At 41.2% G+C, this 24,352-nt stretch overlaps 1 protein-coding gene across 1 annotated transcript in view; it reads right to left on the bottom strand.

Annotated features, from left to right (window-relative positions):
- fgf14 (fibroblast growth factor 14) overlaps nucleotides 1-24,135 on the bottom strand; it is a 121,838-nt gene extending 97,703 nt beyond the window's left edge. Inside the window, exon 1 of the mRNA XM_011489299.3 lies at nucleotides 23,371-24,135. Coding sequence (XP_011487601.1) covers nucleotides 23,371-23,626 — 256 coding nt within the window. The 5' untranslated portion in view covers nucleotides 23,627-24,135. The remainder of the gene's footprint in view (nucleotides 1-23,370) is intronic.
- Nucleotides 24,136-24,352: the final 217 nt, after the last annotated feature.

The following is a 24,352-nucleotide window of genomic DNA, read 5'->3' as shown; positions in this document are numbered from 1 at the left end:
TGACTGAGGGCGACTCAAAACATGACCAAAAACCACAAAAAACAAACAAATCCACAGAACCCTTACAACGCGGTGTGTTGAGTCTTTATGGCCCAGAAACAGTCAGCATGTAGTGACACAATGGAGCCATGCATCCCTGCTGCTTCTTAACATCGATTTTGTGTGTCACTGCCTTTAAACCTTATTTCGCCAACTTTTAACATTTTTAAAAGAATGTCTGAACAACCTTGAATTTGTACAGTACAGTATGTTACATAAGTCTTATTGGCTCTTTGTTGATCATATTTTATTTACTATTTTGGGGTCATAATTTAGGAACTTGGACTTTATTTACCAAACTTTCACGTCAAAGACACATAACACAAATTGTCTACAAGTGTGATAACGGTTAAGTACAGACAAAAAAAACCAACACTGTTAAATGAAAACCTTCAGTTTCTAGATGCCAATAAACAGGACAGCCAAAGTTCAACAATCAAGGCTACATATATACAGAAATGACAGATCCTTCAGCGTTTTCTCATAGATGATCTTAAGTTAACCCATCGGAAACGACAGCGGGGAATGCAAGGTAAAATGGGTAATACTTTATCATAGCTATTTGTTTTAGTTAGATACACAAATCCTTAGTAAACTATAAATTAAGTAAGGGATATTGCCACATGACGTGTGTATTATAAAAAATAAATGGACGACGAGGAAGCGTAAACTGTCTGATAGTTGCTTCGTGATGCTTCACGTAAGACAGTTTAACCTTCCTCGTCTTCCATTAATTTTATAATAACGCACACCTTATCCCCTTCTAAATCCACACCCTGCAGCCAATCACAAATACTTCCTGTATTAGATCAAGTAAAACATTCCAAGAAAGGGACATTTGTAAAAAACATTAGAGCAAAGTTAGTTGCTACAACACATTTTTATTTCCAACTCATCATCCTCTTGGCCTTTAGCTTTACACTTGGATATACGTTGTGGTGGATGGGGCGGTACCAAGCAATGGAAACATCAGGGAGAAGGAACATGAGAAACTGGAGAAATACTAGGGACTCTGGGGAGAACTGGAAGAGGCCTAGGAGGTGAAGGTGAGAGTGGTACTCGTGGGGATCAGACCCCTCTGGACAGTCTAAACTGGACGAGTGACTACAGTACATCCCTGGAAAAACCTCTCAGTGCAGAAAAGTGCTGTGGTAAGAAAAGCAAAGGTACTGCAAAGGACCCTCAAGCTTCCAGGTCGAGGAGCCGAGCTTGTGTGAGAGAAGTGTGAGAGAATCATTTTGTCCTTTTTTTCTTTTAGTTTTGGAGTCTCCAAGTTCTGCTTCAGTGGTTTGACTTAAGTGGCCACCGACTGTATATTCTCCAGAAAAATATCAATTTAAAATGCTGGTACAGTTTGTAAATTCATGCCATATTGGTTAATGACAGGGTACCATCTCTTGAGAAAACAATTCCAGCTCTAAATGAACTTATTTCTGTCAGTAACATTTCAGCATGAAAGCAGATTAGAAAGAACTGAAACTGTTTTGCTTTGTCAACTGCACTTCTTGGCAGATCCCTGTGATCTGATCTGTCACTAACCGGCTCCTCTTGTCAGACTCGCAGTCTGTGAGTCACAGTCCTTGACACTTCAGCGAGCCTTGCTAACCTCATAAAACTGGAGAGGGGAGATCAAACACATTTTGTAGGCCCTTCGTTCACAAACTCAAAATTGATCAGGAATATGATACTTGTGAGTCTTAAAATCATTTTGTGTACAAAATAGCTTTGACAACCCTTTTAAAATGTTCGTGGTCATCTCAGAAATTAGGGTCCCAACCAACTCAGTTCAGAGTTATTTTACTAAAAGTTTGCTTTCTAAAAATAATCATTTGTTTTCAAGAGTAATTTACTATGAAAGTCTTAAGCATTGCTCAAATCACCATCATCAACAAGCTACTAAGTGACCATTTCCAATGAAAAGTCTATGTCAACACGCGTTAATGCATGTTTCGGGATTCCACGTTCACATTTTGCTGCGCACATTTTTAAGACCCTTTTCGGGATCTACGTACAAAACACGCAGACACTGAACACGGGTTGCATGTTGAACCAGGTTGAATTTTGACCAATCAGGGACTCAGATTGGCTAAATGCATATGGATGGCGTCCTCTATGATCATTTGTAAATTGATCATAGAGGAGAAAGTAATAATTGTGGTCTGTGCCCAGCCAGAATCCTATGATACGAAGTCTTTCATCAATTGGAATAGAACTGAAAGAAAAAGCATGGAGCAAGATTGGCGAGATTTGCACCACTTTGACATTTGGCACCAACCCTCTTCTAACTGTAGGTGGCAGACATGTGCTAGTAAACAGTAGAAAAAGAAGAAGAAGAAGCCCCTCTCTGCTTGTTTAGACTAAACACCATGGGATATACTCACGTTCAAGAATGTGAGTTTTGTGCATACTTGAACGTCTGTCACTAATTTGTGAACGTAGCTTCAGACTTATTTTTTTAGGCAGATGCTTTATATTGTATAAAATTGGGATAAAAACATTTGAAACATTTTATATCAGACATTAGGATTCCTGTTTTCTGAAAGGGATGCTTCGCTTGTGTTTTTTTTGTCTTTTTTTAGTCTGTTATATGCAGACAGTCTAGGTAGGTAAAGTGTTTAATTAACACTTTCTAACAAAGCTGTCTGATCGGTATCAGTCAGAGTAAGTGGTTTTACTCCATTTGAACACCTTAATACAACCCCAAGATGTGACTTGAGTCACAAAGCAATCAACTAAGCAACATAATTATATAGATAGCAGTCATTGAACCTTTTTAAAATCTGCAAAATACTGTTGTTTTTTTTATTAAAGCATTACACTTGTCATTCCTACAAGAATGTTGCCAAAAATTCCCCATATTTACTGACTGAAAATAGGTCAAACTGGATTACGGTTTTCAAAGCCCAAGTCAGGAGCATCTCTAAAGAGACTACAGAGTATCCTGTTCAGACTGTGACCACTGTCAAGATCATAATGATGATTTATGTGATTAATGATAGCAGGAACATACAATCGTGGTAAAACCCTTTCAAATCTGCATGACAAGTTTGTTAGCAAACACCAGATTATTTACTGTGAATATATGCAATGGCAAAGGAAACAATTTCAACTGGTAGATGGCATCCTCGTCCTCACTTTCCCTTTCATTCCCAAGAAAGTCTTCCAAGAGAAAAGATGCAACTTGTTGATTTCATGAATGGGTGTGATGCAGCAGCAGATGCTGGGTGCAGCCACTCAGAAAGCCAACATATGCTAAAATAATCATTCTGCTCAGACCTGACAAATGAGGGAGTCTATTTTTAACAGAATCTGTAAGTAAAGTAAAAGAAAATTCACAGAGAATGAGTTTTTTCCAACAACACAGAGTCTTTAAAACAGGCGGGGGAGGTGTCTAAATGTTAGATTGCAGGTTTTTTGTGGTCTTTGAGTGCAAATAGTAGGTAACCTACTGCCTCAGTCGTAACTGTCTTATGGTTGGATACAGGGAATCTGTGGGTGAAAAAAGGGCCAACCTGTACGGGGCGCAACAATTTGAGTTTCCAGAGCACTCGATGAGCCCCTAGAGCGAATATGTTCATACAAATCTTTCTGCGAGTATGCTGTGAACAACAAGTGGTAGCAAACACAAAACACATAAGGTGAGACGCAGGTGTCATACAATTTATTTTCATCTTTTCAACCCCACTGAACCCTGTGCACTGGACTAGGAGCCTGTTAGTGGTGTTCACTTGATAAATACGGACTCCTGACTGTTGGATATGAGGAAATTAGACAATCAGAGTTTAGTTTGCGCTGATATCCCACAGGCACTTACAAATCACCTGCAAACCCATGCAGGCAGCATTTGCACACGGTCTAATAGGAGCCAGTACACTAATATCTTGAGTGTTGCCGTAAGGGCAACAGCATTACCCATACATAATAAGTGCGTGCAACTTACATTATCCTTACAAATACTTCACGATAAACTTACCACAGGCACAGCAATGGTATGTTCCATTTTCATGACCTGTACAAGGCTCAAGGGAAGACAAACCTGCGCTAACTTAAAGATATGGCTGCACCTGTCTGCTACCCTGGCCCGGAAAACCCCCAAACCCACAGGACCTGGACGGGTCAATCCAATCAAAATAGAAAACAAATCACGTAGGTTACCATGTTTAAGGTGCAGCAGGTCTTCCTGTATACTCACTGTTCAAATAGTGTTAAATTGAGTCAACACTGCAAATGACACTGACATTATACTAGTCTGTTTAATCGAAAAATACATGTTTTAGCTTCTTTCTTTGGATGATTGTTTTTTTACCAAAGCATATGTCTTTAGCTGTCCTAAAATACATTTTCTTATTAGTACTTTTATTTGATATAATATGAGGAAGTATGAGCACATTTTCTGACTTGACTGCTTTTATATACCGTTTGATTTGCAATCCCCATGTGAGTGAATGTGCTGCAATTGCATTTACGAACTTGGAACAGCATGTTTGTATTAAACCCAGCAACATACAAGGATGGTTAGAGGAGGACATTGTTAGCCAGAACTGCTGTTCTTGAAATTGTTGGAGTTCTTGTTTTAGTCTAACATCCCCTTTAATTACACTGCTGTCTCGTTGTTAACACAAAACAAACAAGACCACTGTTTAAATCGTGATGCGGCCGGAAAAAATATTCACTTAGAGGACACAAATGTGGGCTGTGTCGATTTTTTCATGAGTCTTTTTTTTTTTTTTTTAAGGATTTGTGTCAATCTGTATGCTTGAAATTTGGACTTTACTAAAAAAATGTTCACTATTTTATTACATGGATAACTTGCTAAACTAAATGGGAAAAAAAATTGTAAAGAAAATAAAAAAAGAAATTATGCATTTATAAAAGTAAGTGTGATATGATAAAAAATAGAAACAATGTATACAAAGCAAGAGCAAATTTAATTGAGACTTTAATCAACAGAAAATGTGTTTGAATATGTCAACAAGTCAGCCAGGTCAAAATCTTCTCTACAAACTCAACTCTACAAATTAGAAAATCAATAAACACCTTAGTGTTGCAAAAAATATTTTAAACTTCAATATAATTTTTTTTGTATATATACATAACTAAAAAAATACATGATTTTTTTTAATGAATTACTTTTTTTCTCTTATTCTGGTACGTTTTTTCACTTTATATATTTGTACCTCTTTTTAAGTAATAATGTTCTCAAATAACACAACTCTAACTTAAGGATAATTGTTAGGACGTTCTACCCAACTCTCATAATAAACCCTCCTCTGGAGGCAATACTCTAAATGACTAATGTAAAACTGCTGGTTAAATGCTCATAACAATAAAAAAATGTAAGAAGTCTAATATGTGTCACCAAGTGTCACAAAGTCTCACAACTTTTAGAATTTTTTAAAATCACTTGCTCTGTAGATTAATTCTGACTTATTTATTAAGATGGTACACAAGTTACAATGTTCTGGTCATTTATTGCGTCACAAAGTTAGATTTCCTTGGAAATATAAAATGCATCTCTCAAGCTAAATTCACATCGCTCTTGTCAGCACGCGTTCAAGCAGCCACTCCAATGAGAAGTCTATGTACACACATGTTTCGGGTTTCCATGTTCAGAACTCTCCCGTTCATTTGTAACTACGCGGGTAGCTACGAATGAACATTTTTGGGCTTTATGTACAAAACGTGCGTCCATTGAACGGGTGCAAAAGTCAAACCAGTTGACCTTTACCAATGGGAACTCAGATTTGGTAGTGACGTATGGATGCCGTCCCTTTTAGCTCAAGGAAGTGCCAACTGTTTGAAAATTGATCATGAAGAAGAAATTATTATATATTGTTTGTGCCCAGCCAGAATTATATGATACCAAGTCTTTCATATATCGGAATAGAGCTGGGAAAGAAAAAGCCTGGGGCGCATTCAAGAATGTGCGTCACATGCCCGGTGTGTCTGTAGCTTCCGGGTTTTGTGATCTGCATTTTGCTGTCAATGAACCACTGCTGTAAACCTTTTGAGAAAACCACCCACTGGTGTCAAATCCCACAGCCACTCCAAACTCTGCACTTTATGGAAAAAGAGACTTCTTGACGTCTACTATTGCTAAATTTCAACTACATACCAACCAAGTATTGACCGTCATTGCATGCTCACCGCATAACTGTTCACTGCGAATCCCATCAATGACCCTCTACTATTAATAAAACCTGAATGCATGTTGTGTAGGTATAATTCTTGAAGATTTATATTGACTCAAATGCCAATGGCATAGTCATGAGTGCTGCAGGGTTGTCTGGATGTCCTTCTATCATACTTAGCTGGCTCATTAGTTAATTGAGTTAGTGAAGGGCTCAGAGAGATGTAGGTCCCTGTATGAATAACAGACAAGATCATCTCCCAAAAAAGCAACAGCAGTATTAAAGAGAAAAACAACAGCTATATGTCATAAAATAAAATATAAAAAGACAAAATTCTGGGGCATCCTTTTAGAGCCACAAGCAAACTGATAATGAAGTCTTTACAGGATGGCAAACAGTCACTTTCACACAGAAACTGTAACCCTGCTCCATTTTTACAGCAGATGACTTTATCAGCAAGAGAAAGCATGATTTCTTTATTTAAAGTTGCAAAAGACCATAATGGAAAAACGGTACAAGAAAGAATATTTCTCACCTGACTGGTAGTTTATAAACACAACCACAGCAAGTAAAAAAAACGGATACTAAAAGGTCAGGTGCTGTCACACATATTTTTAACCCTTTACTGCAGAGCTGTCGGCGGTGACGGGAAAATAACACACATTTTTTAACTTTTGTAACTCTTCAACCGCTTACGCAATTAATCAGATTCAGGTGGACAAAACTGACGTAACTCAGGCAGATTGGGGAAACAACTGAAGAGGTAGGGTGATTGAAAGAAAGTCAACGCTGAAGCTAAAACTCTAGTGTTAACGTCCCACTCCGAACATAGCTTACACCCTGAAAAAAATTGCGAGCTTCTGTGGAAAGCTACACCGCTTAAGACGAGCTTTAGCTGTTATTAGGGCCCGAGCACGGAGTGCAAGGACCCTATTGTAATTCGAATGTTTATTATTATTATTATTATTATTCTACCGGAAGAGTCGCCTTTTTGAGGCCTTTAACATACCCCAAAACTCACCAAATTTGGCACACACATCAGGAGTCGCGAAAAATTTCGTATTTTATAGGAGATTGGCATGGGCGCAGAAAAACGGCTCGATAGCGCCACCTACAGTGACTTTTGTCCCGACGCCCCGCATACGCTTTAACGTACAAGCTTGATTTTTACAGGGCATGTTCTTCAGATGGAGACCTACAAAAAAGTCTCAAAGGACCCACCTGTCACTCGAACAGGAAGTCTGATATATTGAGGTCAATATGTCATTTTTGCTTCATTTTGGACATTTGCAGGCCTCACTCTAGAACGAACTCCTCCTAGAGATTTTGGAGTAATGACTTCAAACTTTGGTTTTGTAAACTAGACACATGTCCGATGTTAAATTGTGAAGCTTTTAAGTTTTTACGGATGTTTGTGACCGTGGCGGCGCGTCGAAAATGGAGGTCATTTTGAAAACACGCCATGAAAAGAAAAATGGCCATTACTCAGCCATGCAAAATCCAATCTGATCCAAAGTTGATATGCATGATTGTAGTCTGACTTTGAACACATCTGCAGTGGAAAAATCTGGAATAGGTGTAGCGCCACCTGCTGGTAAAAGGAAATGACATGTTTTACTTGGAGCATCACTGCTCCAAGTAGGATGAGCCGACACACCTCAAAATGATGTCCACCTGTTGAAAAGCCATTGATGTTTACTCTGATAAAAAGCCATAACTTTCAATGTGGGGGTGTGGTCGTGACAGAGCGGCGAAGTTGGGCGTCTCGCCATGCACACAAAAGTTGCTCTCACGTGCACATTCCTTGTCCAATCTCACTGAAATTCAATAGAGGTGATGAGGCTTCCATTCTGAACCAATGGATATGACAATCTTGGACGAGCTCCATAGCGCCACCTAGATATTGACAAATACATTTTATGTCACATTCTGACCTATCTTTTCTCTGTGCTTTGTCCGACATTCATAAAATTACAACAGGAGATACTCATAAGGGTCTTCTCTCATCGTCTAAAGTTTCATGGGTGTACACCTGACGGTGCCTGCGCAAGCCACCACCAAACAGGAAGTGGTTGATTGCGTTGCAGTCAGATAATTAAAAATTCATAAAAAATCAGCCGTTTGTATCACGAGGCTGAGATTTCAGAATGAGATGCCTCCTTACATATCTCCAACTTAGATACACAGCACTTGCATGGGTGAACAAAAAACGGCTCAATAGCGCCACCTACCATGTTTGTTTTTGAGAGCCCCGCCATGTTCTTTAACATACAAGCTTGATATTTACAGGACATGTTCATCAGATGGAAACCTACAAAAAAGTCTCTTGGGACCAAGCTGTCAGTCGCACAGGAAGTCTGCTATATTGATGTCAATATGTCAGTTTTGCTCTATTTTGGTCCTTTGCAGGCCTCGTTCTAGAACGAACTCCTCCTAGAGATTTTTGAACAATGACTCCAAACTTTGGTTTTGTAAACTAAACACATGTCCGATCTTAAATTGCGAAGCTTTTAAGTTTTTACGGTTGTTTGTGACCGTGGCGGCGCGTCAAAATTTGAGGTCGTTTCGAAATCACGCCATGAAAAGAAAAATGGCCATTACTCAGCCATAAATAATCTAATCTGATCCAAATTTGTTGTGCATGATTGTAGTCTGACTTTGAACACATCTGCAGTGGAAAAATCCGAAACAGGTGTAGCGCCACCTGTTGGCAACAGGAAATGACATGTTTTACTTGGAGCATCACTGCTCCAAGTAGGATGAGCAAACACACCTCAAAATGACGTCCACCTGTTGAAAAACCATTGAAGTTTACTCTGATGAAAAACAAATCTTTCAACGCGGGGGTGTGGTCGTGACAGAGCGGCGAAGTTGGGTATCTCGCCATGCACAAATGTTGCTCTCACGTTCACATTCCTTGTCTGATCTCACTGAAATTAAATAGATTTGATGAAACTTCCATTCTGAACCCATGGATATGACAATTTTGAACGAGCTATATATGTTCATAAATGATCATGAAGCATGATCATATAATCAAGCTTCATAGGAAATCAGCCGTTTGTCTCAGGAAGCTGAGATTTCAGAATTAGATGCGTCCTACAAAGCTCCACGTTTGAAAAGCAGCACTATACGTAGGAGAAAAATTTAACCACCTTAATCACCCTATTGTGCTGAAAGCAAATTTTTGGACATTTTGACTCAAGCAAATATTTTTATCATAACTTCTGTTTAGTTTATCAGCACCAAAATAAAAAATATTTACATTTATAAAATGAACTGGTCAACTCTAGGATTTTATTTATTCAATCTTACATCCTCAAGCTTTTCATCAGTCTCCCCTGCTGCAGGAGTGGAGTTAGCCCCCCCCCCCCCCCCGGCTGTGTGCTCACATGTAAATTAGCCAGGAGTGGCAGACAGAAAGTAGAACAGTTAGAAAGCCTAGTTCAACACTAAAATACAGCAATTTCCTTTGTTTTGTTTGTCTTTTATACATCCTTAGCACTAATCATTGCTTTTTTATTCATCCAAAATACAATTAACTTTATATTTTATCTTTTTTTTTTTTTTACAAACAAAATATATGAATGTACTCTAAAACAAAACCCAGTCTCAGTACACTCCTACAGATGTAACATCAGACAGTAAATGTCTCTTTTATGCTTTTTTAATCAATGCTGCAACTTCTTTTCATTTCCTTTCAATACATCCAAAGAAATTAAACTACAACGACAACAAACACAACATATAGCAAATGTCTCTAAGAAGATTGCTTATATACAATATGTACCACCTTTAAACACCAAATAAATAACAAATCTTTCTAATAAAATCACAAAAAATGGAACACAAAATGTAAAACCCAAATTAGAAATGCAATTTTAAAAAGATACATTTTTCAGCAGCTTTTCAAAATCAATCACATATTTTACTATTCTGTGGATGAAACAAAGAAGTCCAGAGCAATGTAGCCACTTCTCCAAAGTCTCTGTCACCTTCAGTTTTACACAAAGTCTGTGAAAATCCACCATACATTGGTCACATGTATTCAGAGACCTGCTAAAAGTCCACAATTGTAAAAGCTCTTATATAGACAACTGTTTGTTTGCTTGGAGCTCTAAATATAAAAAAAATGCTTTTCTATCACCTAAACACAGATGGAGAACCATATCAACTGGATTAGTAACAGGGAAACATGTTTAGGTTTAAACTTACATCAATAGACAACATGAAGCTGTCCATCATATTTTTGACCTAAACATGTAAACACATCCTTGGCTCTGCGGTTAGGAAATGGTACTTGGGAATCTCTTCATACCAGGAGCCAGCCTGAACATTGGAACATCACCACAGTGCCCATCCAGACTGGGACAGCAACGGGGTCCACTTCACAGCCGTGAGGCTGCTGTGTTTAACTCCAGCTGTCCCAGCAAGGGAGACAACTGCAGCAACATCCACTGACCAAGCTGGCAAGCCCTGGCAGAAAAGATCCCCACAAGAAAAACACTGGCTCAGGCAGGCTGGTCAATAAAAAAATATAGTTTTACCAATGTCTTGCAGCTCGCAGATCAAGTGGTTTAGTTTTCCAGTAATGTCAGTCAAGAATACAAGTTCAGATTCACCATATTCAGCAGATATCTCCACCAATAGCACCTTAAAAATCCTGTTCTGTTTTGCTTTGCAGCTGAGGTTTTTTATGATTTTCACAATAGGAGTCATTATATGTCCAGAGCCAATCACTTCTGCACATAAGGCCTACTGGTGAAAGAAGCAGCAGTAATGCAGACATTTTGGAAAGTCTTGGTCAGCTTTACAGTGAGTGATGAAACCTGTTTGTCGGTCAATCATAGCAGGAGCCCCGTCTGCAGGTATGGCTACCAGCTTTTCTAATGGTACCTTTTTCTGCACAAAAACTCCTTCACCGTGTTATACATTTCAACTCCTCTTGTAGTTGTCTGTTAGGGCAGATGTGTCAGGAGTTCTTCTCTTGTGGAAACCAAAAGCTATGCTGAACTGTTGCCGTCCACAGACTCATCACACTGGACGTTAACCACCTGCACTTTGCAAGATCCCGGTCCAGCTAATTGGCCAAGTTATCAGACATAGCTGACACTCATCTAGACATTGTAGTGAAAATTGAATGAGTTCTATTGTTCTCATTCTTAGGAACAGTGATAGCAATTATCATCATTGCTTGTTTCTTAATCTGATAAAAACCTTCTTCTACTTGATGAGAAAATGAGCAGGTCTAAACGAGGCTTAGATTTAAGAATTTTTTTCATGCTATAGGCAAAAGTCTTTGTCCTTTAAGGCAACAGATTATAGTCCCCCCCCCCCCCCCCCCCCCCCCACAGGCTGCTGTCATATTAACATTAGCTTGGAGCTCCAGAATGGACAACAAAAAACGACGAGAATGGCTCGAGCAGGGCGTTGCTCACGGGGCGGTCGCTCATGCCAGGCGGTGGCACGTGCTCGGGCCCGCTAAATGCTACTTGTAGCTTTAATTTTTATTGGAACTGAGAGACTTTATGAGCAGAATCAGAACAAGGAAATGAAGATTTTAACCACTTCTGATTGGTCAGACTGGTGACGTATTATTAAACCCCCAAGAATGATTGGTGGAGACAGTAAAAGGGGCGGGACTTTTCCAAAAACAAAGCTAAAGCTGCGGCTAAATTGCGTTACCGTCATTCATATCAAAATGTCTTTAATAGAATCAAATAAACACAAAGAAAATAGTATTGTATGATCTTTCATATTCCTAACTACTCAGTGTGTTATCAGGTCCCGTTTGGATGAACAAAGAGCTGATATGTAACGGTTTCGGTTTCTTTGTGTTTTGTTTCCTTGGTTTCCTGTTTTATTTTGTAGTATTTCCTGTTTTGTTGTTGTTTCGAGTTTTACCTTGCCCCATCAGTCCTGAGTGTTTCCACCTGTGTCTTGTTGCCTTGTATGTATTTAAGTCCTGTCTTTCCCTTCCTCCTGTGCTAGTCCATATTTTATTCTGGTCCTCCCCTGTTTCGAGCGTTTCTAGTGTTTCGAGTTTTGCCTGCCTGTTGCAGTGGTTTTGTTTTTGTAGTTTCGAGTTTATGTTATTAAACCCTATTCCCTGCATCCTCCTGCCTCCTCTCCTCTCTGCGCCTGGGTACGTCCCCTATTCCCCCCGTGACATTATGGACCAGCCAAACCTGTACCCAGCAGAGAGGACCTGGTTTTGGTGGACCCCTGAGTGTTCCCAGATGCCCTCGGACTTCAGGGGGAGTCGCCTAGCCTCAAGAGGGGGTCGTCGTCGTCGCTGCCGCCCTCACCGCCGTCACCGCCCTCACCGTAAGCCCTCCCCTGACGCCTGGATGGAGTGGGACATTCTCCAGCCACAGGCCTTCCTGGACCCTCTGGACCAGGACCTGTGGCTGTGGGAGGACCTTTATCTGGAGGAGGAGGGGGTCGAGGCCCAGTGGGCCTTGAACTGCCCCCAGCTCCCTGCCTCCAACTTTGACGGGAGTCATCTGGCAGTGAGGGGGGGACGCCGCCGACGTCGTCATCACTGTTGCCCTTCTCGACGTCCCGCCCTGGTTTCGGAGGTGAACCTGGAGGCACCCCGTCCGATTCCAGCTCCGAGGAGGGTGTCCGACCCACCACGACCCGTTCCGGCTCCGAGGAGGTTGCTGGACGCGACCCCGCCCGTTCCTGCTCCTAAGAGGGTCCCGGACGCTCCACGACCTGTTCCTGCTCCAAAGAGGTTGCTGGACGAGACCCCACCCGTTCCTGCTCCTAGGAGGGTCCCGGACGCTCCACGACCCGTTCCGGCTCCGAGGAGGTTGCCGGACGCAACCCCTCCCGTTCCTGCTCCTAGGAGGGTCCCGGACGCTCCACGACCTGTTCCGGCTCCGAGGAGGTTGCCGGACGCAACCCCTCCCGTTCCTGCTCCTAGGAGGGTCCCGGAGGCTCCACGACCCGTTCCGGCTCCAAGGAGGTTGCTGGACGAGACCCCACCCGTTCCTGCTCCTAGGAGGGTCCCGGACGCTCCACGACCCGTTCCGGCTCCGAGGAGGTTGCCGGACGCAACCCCTCCCGTTCCTGCTCCTAGGAGGGTCCCGGACGCTCCACGACCCGTTTCGGCTCCGAGGAGGTTGCCGGACGCAACCCCTCCTGTTCCTGCCGCGGACCCCGAACCCGAGCCGCCTGCCGCGGACCCCGAACCCGAGCCGCCTGCCGCGGACCCCGAACCCGAGCCGCCTGCCGCGGACCCCGAACCCGAGCCGCCTGCCGCGGACCCCGAACCCGAGCCGCCTGCCGCGGAGCTTGAGCCGCCTGCCGCGGACCCCGAGCCCCAGCCGCCTGCCGCGGACCCCGAGCCCCAGCCGCCTGCCGCGGACCCCGAGCCCCAGCCGCCTGCCGCGGACCCCGAGCCCCAGCCGCCTGCCGCGGACCCCGAGCCGCCAGCCGTTTGCTGGTTAGACTGTCGATGCCAGACGGCGCTGCCTCCAGATCCGCCTTGCCGGACAGAGCGGTCTCCGGGCCGTCCTCCGGATCCGCCTTGCCGGACAGAGCGGTCTCCGGGCCGTCCTCCGGATCCCCCGCGCCGGACAGAGCGGTCTCCGGGCCATCCTCCTGACCCGCCGCGCCGGACTACGCGGTCTCCGGGCCGTCCTCCTGACCCGCCGCGCCGGACTGCGCGGTCTCCCGACCGCCCTCCGGACCCGCCACGCCGGAATGCGCGGCCTCCCGGCCGTCCTCCAGACTATGTTGGCCTTTCAGGCCCGCCCCCTCCTGGACTGTAAGAAGGAACCTCGGTGCGGTTCCTTGAGGGGGGGGGGTAATGTAACGGTTTCGGTTTCTTTGTGTTTTGTTTCCTTGGTTTCCTGTTTTATTTTGTAGTATTTCCTGTTTTGTTGTTGTTTCGAGTTTTACCTTGCCCCATCAGTCCTGAGTGTTTCCACCTGTGTCTTGTTGCCTTGTATGTATTTAAGTCCTGTCTTTCCCTTCCTCCTGTGCTAGTCCATATTGTATTCTTCCCCGGTTTCTGAGCTTAGTACATTTCTAGTGTTTCGAGTTTTGCCTGCCGTATGCAGTGGTCTTGTTTTTGTCTTTAGTTTTGTTATTAAACCCCATTCCCTGCATCCTCCTGCCCCCTCTCCTCTCTGCGCCTGGGTACCTCCCACCGCTCCCCGTAACATGATATCCTGGAGATGGAAAATATTTTTAGATCAGTGAATGGGTAATTTACCACAGCACACCTGACCATCTCCCACGGCACACGGGTTGAAAAACACTGGTCTAGAAATGAGAAATCGTCTTGTTTTTTTAGCTGAAAACTACAATGCTAAGGAAAGTTACTTAAAAAAATAATAGTTGTAAAAGTTACAGTCACACCGCCATCAGCAACATGCATTCAAGCGACCACTTTTAATGTAAAGTCCATGTAAACGCGCGTAAACACGGTTTCTAGCTTTCGCTGTAAGGATTCTGTGCTTTCATTTGGTTTTTCAGTTGCGTTCATGGTTGTCTCTGTCATGTGAGTTGTTCCTCTATCAGTCCCTCCAGGCTCATGATGATCATTTACAGCTGTTTTCTTTACTGTCAGTTACCCTCAGCGTATTGAACTGTCTGGTTTTCATTTCTACCTTGTCAGGTCATCTGCCCTGCTTTGCCTCCTTTTTGTTTCTCAAGGGTTTTTGTCATGTTTCACTTTATTTATTAAATGTTTTAGTTTCTGCCAACAAACCCGGCCTCCAGTTCCTGACATCTGCGTTCAAAACTCTTCCATTCATGCATAGCTACTGTAGTTTCTACAACCAATTTTAGGGCTCTACGCACACAACACTTAGGCTTTGAACACATACACATTATAATGACCAATCAGGGACTTGGATTTGGTGGTGGCATATTAATGGAATCCCCTTTAATTCACGGAAGTACCAAATGTTTGAAAATTGATCACGGAGGAGAAATTATTAATTGTGGTTTGTGCCCGAATGGAATTATGACATATCATAATAGAGCTGTCAAAGAAAAAGCCTGGAGCAAGATTCACGAGATTTGCACCATTTTGCTCCAAGCCTCTTCTAACTGTAGGTACATGTACTAGTATCGAGTATCAACAGTCCAGTGGGAAAAACGCACGTTCTTGAATGCGCGTCACATGCGAGGTGTGTGTAGCATCACACTAACTGTTACGGCTGTGGCCGTATCTGCTTATGTTCTTTCTTTTGTTCTGTGTTTTATGTATTTAATTTCTATCAGAGTGGGACTTTGCTGTGCTTGTTGATCTTTGTGTGGCTGCTTGATCATTTTCAGGTGTGATGCTGGAAAGGGTGTGCCTTCCATTGCACCCAAGCTGATGGGGGCAGCCTTTAAAAGCACCACGTGGACCTCCAGCCTGAGAGAAGGGATCTTTGCTGCAACCTGTCTCCACTGCAGTTTGGCGTTCTTCCCCAACTGTTTTGTAGCTTATGTTGCACAATGTAGTCTTTGTGGTTTTTGCATTCAGGCCCACTCAGTTTAGTCTTCTTTCACATACTGTACTTTTTCTCCTGTTTATGTTAGTCTAGGGAGGTTAGTGTTTTGTTATTGATTTCCCTTTTCTTTCATTCACAGCTAAGATTTTAGATTTCAGTTAGGTGGGGTTTTTTTGTTATTTTGTATACTTCTTAAGAGTTGTAAAATCATCTATTGTCCACATACACATTGATGTTTTGCACAGTCCTTTACTGCTGGGTTTAATATTCTCTTCCATCACGATTCCTTTATCTTTCTTGAAAGCAGGAGGTGCTTGTAAGTTCATGCAGAGATTAAAAGATATTTGCAAACCTCACGTTTCCTATATTAATAGGAAAATTTAAATAATCCTTTTACCATATTAACCATCTAAAATAATTTCGAACGGAACAATCGGAACGGAAAAACCTTCTATTGGTATTAAAATGTATTGGGGCGTTTTACTGATTATATTTCCATAGCTTCATGTTAATAGCAGAAGTTGGAGTACTAACATACAGGCTGTGAATCAGGCTTCAGCAAATTATCAGTTCTATCAGCTGATTTTAGTTTCATCTACTTTTAACAAAATGCTGGGACAGAGATCGTCTATATGTCATATTAAATCTTGCAAAAATAACAATTATATTTTTGACCTTTTTTATAGCTGTGGTGTCTTATAAATCACTGGTCCCCAACCCTTTTTGTATCATCAAGCGTATTTTCACTGATGCCTTTTTTCTTCACTTTTTAAGTTATTGTTGATTATTATTATTATTGGTTATTTTTTCATTTGTAAATAAATGTTATTTTTTGTATGGAGACAATCTTTTGGTGTTCTGTTATTAACTTAAACTTGCAAATACTTTACTTTTATGTTATGCTCCTCTAGGTACCCCATACATCAAATGGGGCTTAACACTAACAAGAGTCACTGGAAATACAATCTAATTTTATGAGAAAACTGAGAGGCTTGATGATCTTCTTTTGAGCTTTTATTATCAATGTTTCGCACTTAAAGTCTCTAATTGTATCCCAAGAATCCAGCACAATTGCATCCTTTTTATGACATGGCAACAGAAATAGTCCATTATCTGTTTGGATTTTTCGATTCCAAACGATTTAAAAACAACAAAGAAAATAAGAAAACAGATCAAGAAAAGGAAAGGACTATTATTGATTTTTCTGTTTATATCTATCTATCTATCTATCTATATCTATATCTATATCTATATATATATAGATATAGATATAGATATACATATCTATATATATATAGGTATGTATATGTATATACTATTACTGCCAGTCTTTTATGGTATTTCTCAACAGCAATTAATTCACAAAGCATTTTTTTCCTCGCCTCGCAGTGATATTCACAGCTGAGAAACACTAAAAAAACGTAAAAAATAAATAATTTTTAAATATTGTGAAAGATTTATTTAAAACTTTTTCAAAAGTAAAACTGTTGTTGACGATAGAAAAAAAGGAAAAAACTAAAAGTCACATTCTTTGATTTGTATAATCATAGCACTGCTCTGAGCTGTTGCTGAAAAAGGGAAAAGCATATTGCATTTCCTTTTTATATTCCAAAATGTGCAAAGCTGCATCGTCGCTGAAACAAATGCATAAACACTTTCTGTAGTGTGGTTTCTGACATCAAGTGCCATCAGCTGTGATAGAGATGCCTGAAGAGTTTACATTCACATAGAGCAGCAAGGCACTGCATGGGAGATCTTGTGAGGGGGGAGAAATATGCAGGAAAGAATGACTGAAATAAAAAACTGATGAATAAATATATGGTACTTGGTTATAAAGTGTCACACCGACAATATGCACTCTGTATGCAGCGCTTGACAGTCACACACAACTAGGTACATTAGAGGTACATAGTAAGGCAACCAACCTAAAGCCAGGCAACATGGCTATATGAACAAAGACGAATATAGCCAGTTTTAATTGGCCAAACTGTCTTTTTCTGGTTACTATGTGTTAATAAAATACAACAAAATAGATGAAGCCTTATTTTAGGATTTTGCAGCTTTCGTCTGGTGTAGTTTTTTGAAAAAACATTTCATTAAATGCACCTTTGTGACAAACGTCATACCAAAATATTTAGCTACTAAAGGTGCTTTGACACTATAGCTACGTTCACACCAGCCTTGGCAACTTACATTCAATTGATCACTTTTAATGAAAAGTGTATGCTATGCCATGCTAAGCCACATTACATTACAATACATTACATTGTTATGTTATGTATAAGCACATTTCGGGCTTCAGCATTCATACCTCTCATGTTCATGTGACGCTGCTCAAGTTTAAGACACTGAACGCGCATTCAAAGTTGAACCAGTTGAACTTTGACCAATCAGGGACTCACATTTGGTAAAGACAAATCCCTTTTAGTTCACAGAAGGGCCAACCGTTTGAAAGCTAATCATGATGGAAAAATTAATAATTACAGTTTGTGCCCGGTTGGAACTCAATGACACCAAGTCTTTCATGTATTGTAATAGAGCTGTGAAAGAAAAAGCCTTTGAGCAAGATTAGGGAGATTTGCACCGCTTTGATATTTCACACCATCTCCTCCAACTGTAGGTGGTAGGCATGGGCGAGTATTGGGTAGGGACAGTTCAGTGTCAACAACATACGCTAAAAGCACTATTAAAAATACGGGTTTAATGTGAACATTTAGCACATTCACACCGGGGGAGCATATGTTCCGTGTGAACGTAGCATCGGATAGTCTTGCAAATTCAGTTCAAGTAGGTTGAGAAAAACAGATACAACAATAGAAACAACAAAGCTAATGTTATGCAGTTCATCTGAGGTCATACTGCCAAGCTTTAATCAGGTGAGGACACTTAAAAAAGAAATGAACTGGCTAATGACTATCATATATTATTATACGCCTTTCTCTCTACACCAAATTTACAAAACAAGGCTATTTTTATGATTCATCCTTCTTCACCCCCCTTTCTATTTTGGTTCACACCAATATTCAGGTGAACATTCACCTGCCAAAGTAAACTTTCTAAGAAGACCACCTGCAGTGTAGGACTGCGTTTTAAAATACAACTGAAACTCTAAACCAATTGGTTGTGCGAGTCGTCTGCCTGTTTCAATTCAATGATTTAGCAGATTTTATTTGCAGGAAACAGTACAGCACCCCACTGACACAGTCTGTACTCTGGCCTACTTTTCTCATCTAAACTATCATATCCATCTGTTTCTGGTTGAACTCAGTCGGTTTTGTGAACGTCTGTTCGCCTCAATATTTATTGGGAATCTTCCACGAAATAAAATATATTTATTCAGTTATTAAAAAACAGTTTGTTGTGAGAAAGTGGTTAGTAAGTAAATATGGCCTCCTGTAAATTTCTGCATAGCAGCAATAATCAGTTATTATTCAAATAATCTGCATTGAAAACATACTTATAACTATGGTGTTGGCTGTTATACCAGCTTTGGCCCATTCTTACTTTAGAGATTAGATAATGCTGTTTAAACTGTGTTCTTTTCTGTGTTAATGAGGTTTTATTAGGACAAACATGTCACTGCCTGCTACTTGTTTAAAAGTAGAGCAGAAATGCCTGCGAAAACACCTCCTCTCTTTGGAGAGATAAACAGTCTATCAGTGGCTGAAACTTCAAAACTTCCAATGAACAAAGACTTAGCAGACAGTACAGATCAGGGATGTCTTTTGGCTCTGCCTTTTCTAACCACTTTAATAAATTAAACCAATCAGTAGCTGAAGACAGAAAATGCTTAATGGGATTACTTGGTCTCTATATAAAGTAACTACAGGCATTTTGGAGGATCAAGCACACGCAGCACTTTATACCTTAGTCATATGAGCCCGTACGGGGAGTTGACCCGCATGGGTGCTGCAGGTTTTTGGGTTGTCAGCAGGTGTGTCTTGCAGTTTCCTTAAGGATCGGTCATCATAAGGGACGTCATGAAAATGGAACATACCATTGTCCTGTGTGCGGTATCGCAAAGTATTTCACTTATTGTGTGTTGTATAAGGGTTCCCTACAACTTGTCTCCCACAGCGTGCATGAAGATTTTCGACCTATGGGCTCACCAAGCGGGGATATTTCATGTGGACCACCCATACAGGTTTACCTATTTTTCGCCCGTATCCAACCCTAAGGAGAGCTGTGACACTACAGGCATCAGTAAAAACCACACATTTTACTATCTGTTTTGATTTAGCTCTTGTTTGTGAGTATCTGCTCAATTTCATATTTGGTGTAGTATCATTAATTCATTCGCTACCATTGAATCCTATTAAACCATAACAGGGTTCCATTGACGTTTTTTTTACAGCAGCCTCCTCCTGTTCAGGTTTAAGATTTGATTGAAACAAGCAAAGCAGTCTTTCACCAAAAGATGGAGTATTCCAGAGCTCTGAGAATGATTTCAACAAGTCCAAAATGTTAGGACAGAGTTGTAGTTCCTTCCTACTTTAACTCGTAAGAACCCATGGTGATATCAGTGTAACAGAAAACATATCAGAAATGTGTTTAGTGGTCCATTTGGTTTGTGGTGTATTCTGCATTATTTAATTTTTCTGAAAAATTTGGTCCGGGTTCTTATGGGTTAAATGTTTACATAGAGAAGTTAGTAAGTTAGCAGTGCAAATCTGAAAGTCTATCACAGCTAAAAGGTGGATTCTGAGACGTAGCATAGGTTTCAATCTTTCGGAGATAAGCCAGCCTCACATTGCATTACCTAGGTCTTTTAACCCAATGCTATGAATGCATGTAAAATGCTGCATAATGCGCTTTTATCAAAGCTGCAATGGTGCACAATTCCTCTGTTTGAGACCTGCCCCATTTGTGACATCATAAGTAAATAGTATTTAGTCAACTGACATTTGGTGTCTATGTAGCCAGTAAATGAGCTGAAAAATGGGCCACATGTGGAACTGTCCACAAGTTCCACATTAGCTGCTAATTACCCATGTGAGTTAGATACGGGGCTATAGAAGGTGCTTAACGTTTCTCCAAATTCACTTGATGGCGCTTTAAAGACCCACTCAGGTGAAAATCGTGTTTTTAACATGTTCTTGTGGCTATTTTCTGATGATGGAGGACGTATTTAAAGAATATAAACTTAAAATTACATTTCTGAGTATTTCATTATTCAAACTGTTGTGAATCAGACAAAAAAATGTCAGATGAAAAAATGAAACATATTTGTGATGTAGAAGAACGGCCACGATCTCCCTGCTCTGCTCCATTCTGATGCATCCATTTGCAGACAAATAGATTTGTGTACAACTTTGTTTTCCTCGTCTAAACTCAAAACTGTATGGCTGCATAGCTCCAACATTGCTCGCCATTTTTGTTCCACTGGTAAGGTTAGCTTGGGGGTGTGAGGGGCTGTGAGCTTGCAGGATAGCGTGTAAACAGGTGGGTGATGGGAAGTGGGGGTGGGCTTACTCCGCGCCAAAAGACCTGCCCACAAGTCAGAGGCAAATTTTTTATGAACACCTGGTGCTCTGCAGAAACTATGTCCTGGAAAACAGCACAGTCTTTTTTTTTTTTTGGGCTAAAAACGTCATAATCATCATTTAAAGACCACTGGGAACACTTTGAAAATGGATCAAAAAATGATTGAAGTGGGACTTTAACATTGGAGATGTTGCCAGCAACAACTTAAAAAAACACGCTCTTTGACACACTGTAAATCTTTGGCCGCAATCACCATGAATCAGCTGATTCTCATACGCAGAAAAGCAGCTTTTCCTATCCTATTTGCCCCCCTCACAAGATCTCCCATGCAGTGCCTCACTGCTTTATGTGAATGTAAACTCTTCAGGCATCTCTATCACAGCCGATGGCACTTGATGTCAGAAACCTCACTACAGAAAGTGTTTATGCATTTGTTTCAGCGATGCGCACGTTTTACAATATAAAAGGAAATGTAATTTGCTTTTCCTTTATGTCAGCAACAGCACAGTGTTGCATATCACTGCAAGGCCACTTTTCTCAGCTTCAGAATGTGCTGGAATTATGTTATTTGCATCAATGGTGAAAGAGTTACAGTAGTCATTAAAAAAAGTCAAGACAGGAGCTAAAACTACGGTGTTAAAGTGTTAAACCAAAATGCCCCCAAACTGTGTTACCCATATTGACCTCATGCAGTCGTTTCCTATTAATGATCTTATTGATGTCCTCGCAGGGAAACAAAGCAGGCTAATCTAAGTTAGCTCAAGCTAGCAGATCAGGGTGGCCCAAAAATAAAAGGTCAACTTAAACTTAAATCAAGAACTGAATAGAAACTGGTTTAGCGTATAACATATTTTTCCCTTTTCTTATGCCTCCGTTTTCCTAACCAAGTAGATTTTAATGTCTTCTTTGGGAGGTGACAGTTTTCTTTGTTTTTTCTAACTTTTCTTTACTCTAAAGCATAATAAAAAATAAGAGTCTTAGTTTAAATGTATTCAGACAAGTTGTTTTTGCAGTTTTTTTTGGTAATAATAAAACAGTATTAGCCAATCTCCTAAAGTACGTAGACATTAAGATTGCAGAATGCATTTATTTGCTCCTGCAGAGTCGTTAAGGCATAATAGTCCTGCTGGAGTCTAAAGAAGATGATCTACTATGCTGCAGTTGCAGTGTTGTGGGTTTGTTTTTCTTGCTCAGCACAACACCTTTAAACGCTGCATGCTGTCTACCTGAGCCGCCTGTTGAAATAAACATTCTAGCGAAACGTCTCTACGGAGGAATTGATATTGTAGTAGTGGAGCTAGATTTTAAGCATATTTATCAACAATAAACAAAAATGATGTTTGTTTCACAAAAAGTGTATTTTTTTCTTTTTTTTGCCTTTAGTCCCGTTTGCACTTTTAAACTGTTTCAAAAACCGATCAGGAATTTTGGAAGAGGAATCTGTTCAAGCTCATGAGAAAAAAAGCCCCCCCCCCAAAGAAAAAAAAAAAAGACCAGCTTTGATTAGAACTGGCCTGAAACAGCAGAGCGATATAGACATGAAAAGACGGGGGGGCCTGTCTCCTCAGGCTGTCTTGCTGAAAACACAGCAAGTAGCTCATTTAAGAGAGAAGTGGTGATGCAGAGGGGAGGGGAGGGGGGGGGGATACTGCTGCAGTGAACCCAACGATGGAATAATCTGGTTAGGGGGGAAATTTAAAAAATAAATAAATAAATAAATAAATAAATAAATATATAAATAAATATATATATATATATATATATATATATATATATATATATATATATATATATATATATATATATATATATATATATATATATATATATATATATATATATATATATATATATATTTGAGGAAGCAATTGGATGAGGAATCAATAAAGAGAACACACATGTTGTGCAGCTTCGGTGTCTATACAGAGGGGCTGCAAGTGAGCAAGCCTTAGTTAAAAAGTTGGGAGATGAGGACGTTGTGGTGATGCAGGAGTAAGGGATGTGTGTGTGTGTGGTGGTGGTGGTGGTGTGTGTGTTGGGGGTGGGGGGCTTGCTGCATGTTGCACCCCCCCCCCCCCCTTCAGCAAAATCTTAGCAAATATGTAGTTGCAGCACAGAATACCCCCCCCCCCCCTTTCTTCTGTTCCTTTCCACACACATGCATGCTCCTGCAACTGGCTGCATGAACATGACTGCAGATCTAGTATCACAACACAGCACCGCTTCACGCACACCACAAGAAGCCGAATTGATCTTACCACTTGGGTTCTTGTTTTTCTTAAGACTCTTGCCACAAAGACACTGCAGCATATGCGTTCCTTGGCTGAAAATGTTCCAAAGAAACCACATTGATTTGGGCGAAGAGCACTCCAGAGGCTTAAACACCCAGATACAGATGAGATCCGTGCGGTTGCATAATAAGAATAGTAAGAAGAAGAAGAATGACACAATGGGATCCCGAGCAAGGCTACCAGTTGGATCATAGAAAAAATTCCAAGTCCTATGCGCTTTCATTCACGTGACTGCACAGTCAGTCTGTCTCAGAGTTCGTCTCTTCTTGTGGCGATGGAAGGATGAAGGATGCCTCCTCAACTAATTAGAAAATAGACTGTGGCGATGGCATGGGTCGCACCAGAAGACAGGAAACTAACGGGGGAAACAGTCACGGTGGATTTCCGAGGAGATCATTGCCTATGAGTTCATCACTCTGAGGAGAGGAGGGCGGATGGGAGGATGCATCCTCTGCTGCAATGATAGCCCCCAACAAAGCAGCACATAGCCCCGGATCAGGTCCAATAGTGGCTCCTGTGGAAGCAGCTGCGGGGATGCTGGCCAGCAGTTCTCCGTGACGGTCCCACGCCGCAGCCTCTTTTTATTTATTTAATTGTTTATTTGGTGCGTTTCTCCCCTCCGTGGGGTGCTCTCTCTCGTCTCAGGCAGTGTCGGCGGCGGGGTGCAGGCGTCTCTCAGTAAAAAAGTGCGGTGCGCCCGGAGCGAACATGTGCGTGGATTCCCTTCAGCTTACGGGACCTCAGTTGGACGTGGACGGGAAGGAGGGGTTCAATTGAAAGATCTCCCCTCAGTTACGTAAACACGTGGTTTCTGCGCCGCCGTGCAGATGCTCAATGATCTGTCCCACATGTTTGATTTTCATGTGGACTTTTTTTTTATTATTATCAATAATTGGAGGGGTTGTGCGCATGTCGACATCACCTGCAACTATTACATACGTCAACCCCC

Source organism: Oryzias latipes, chromosome 21 (genome assembly GCF_002234675.1).
Source record: "Oryzias latipes chromosome 21, ASM223467v1".
Taxonomy (NCBI): domain Eukaryota; kingdom Metazoa; phylum Chordata; class Actinopteri; order Beloniformes; family Adrianichthyidae; genus Oryzias; species Oryzias latipes.
Note: the sequence above shows the minus strand (reverse complement) of the source record. Positions and strands in the feature narration are given on the sequence as shown.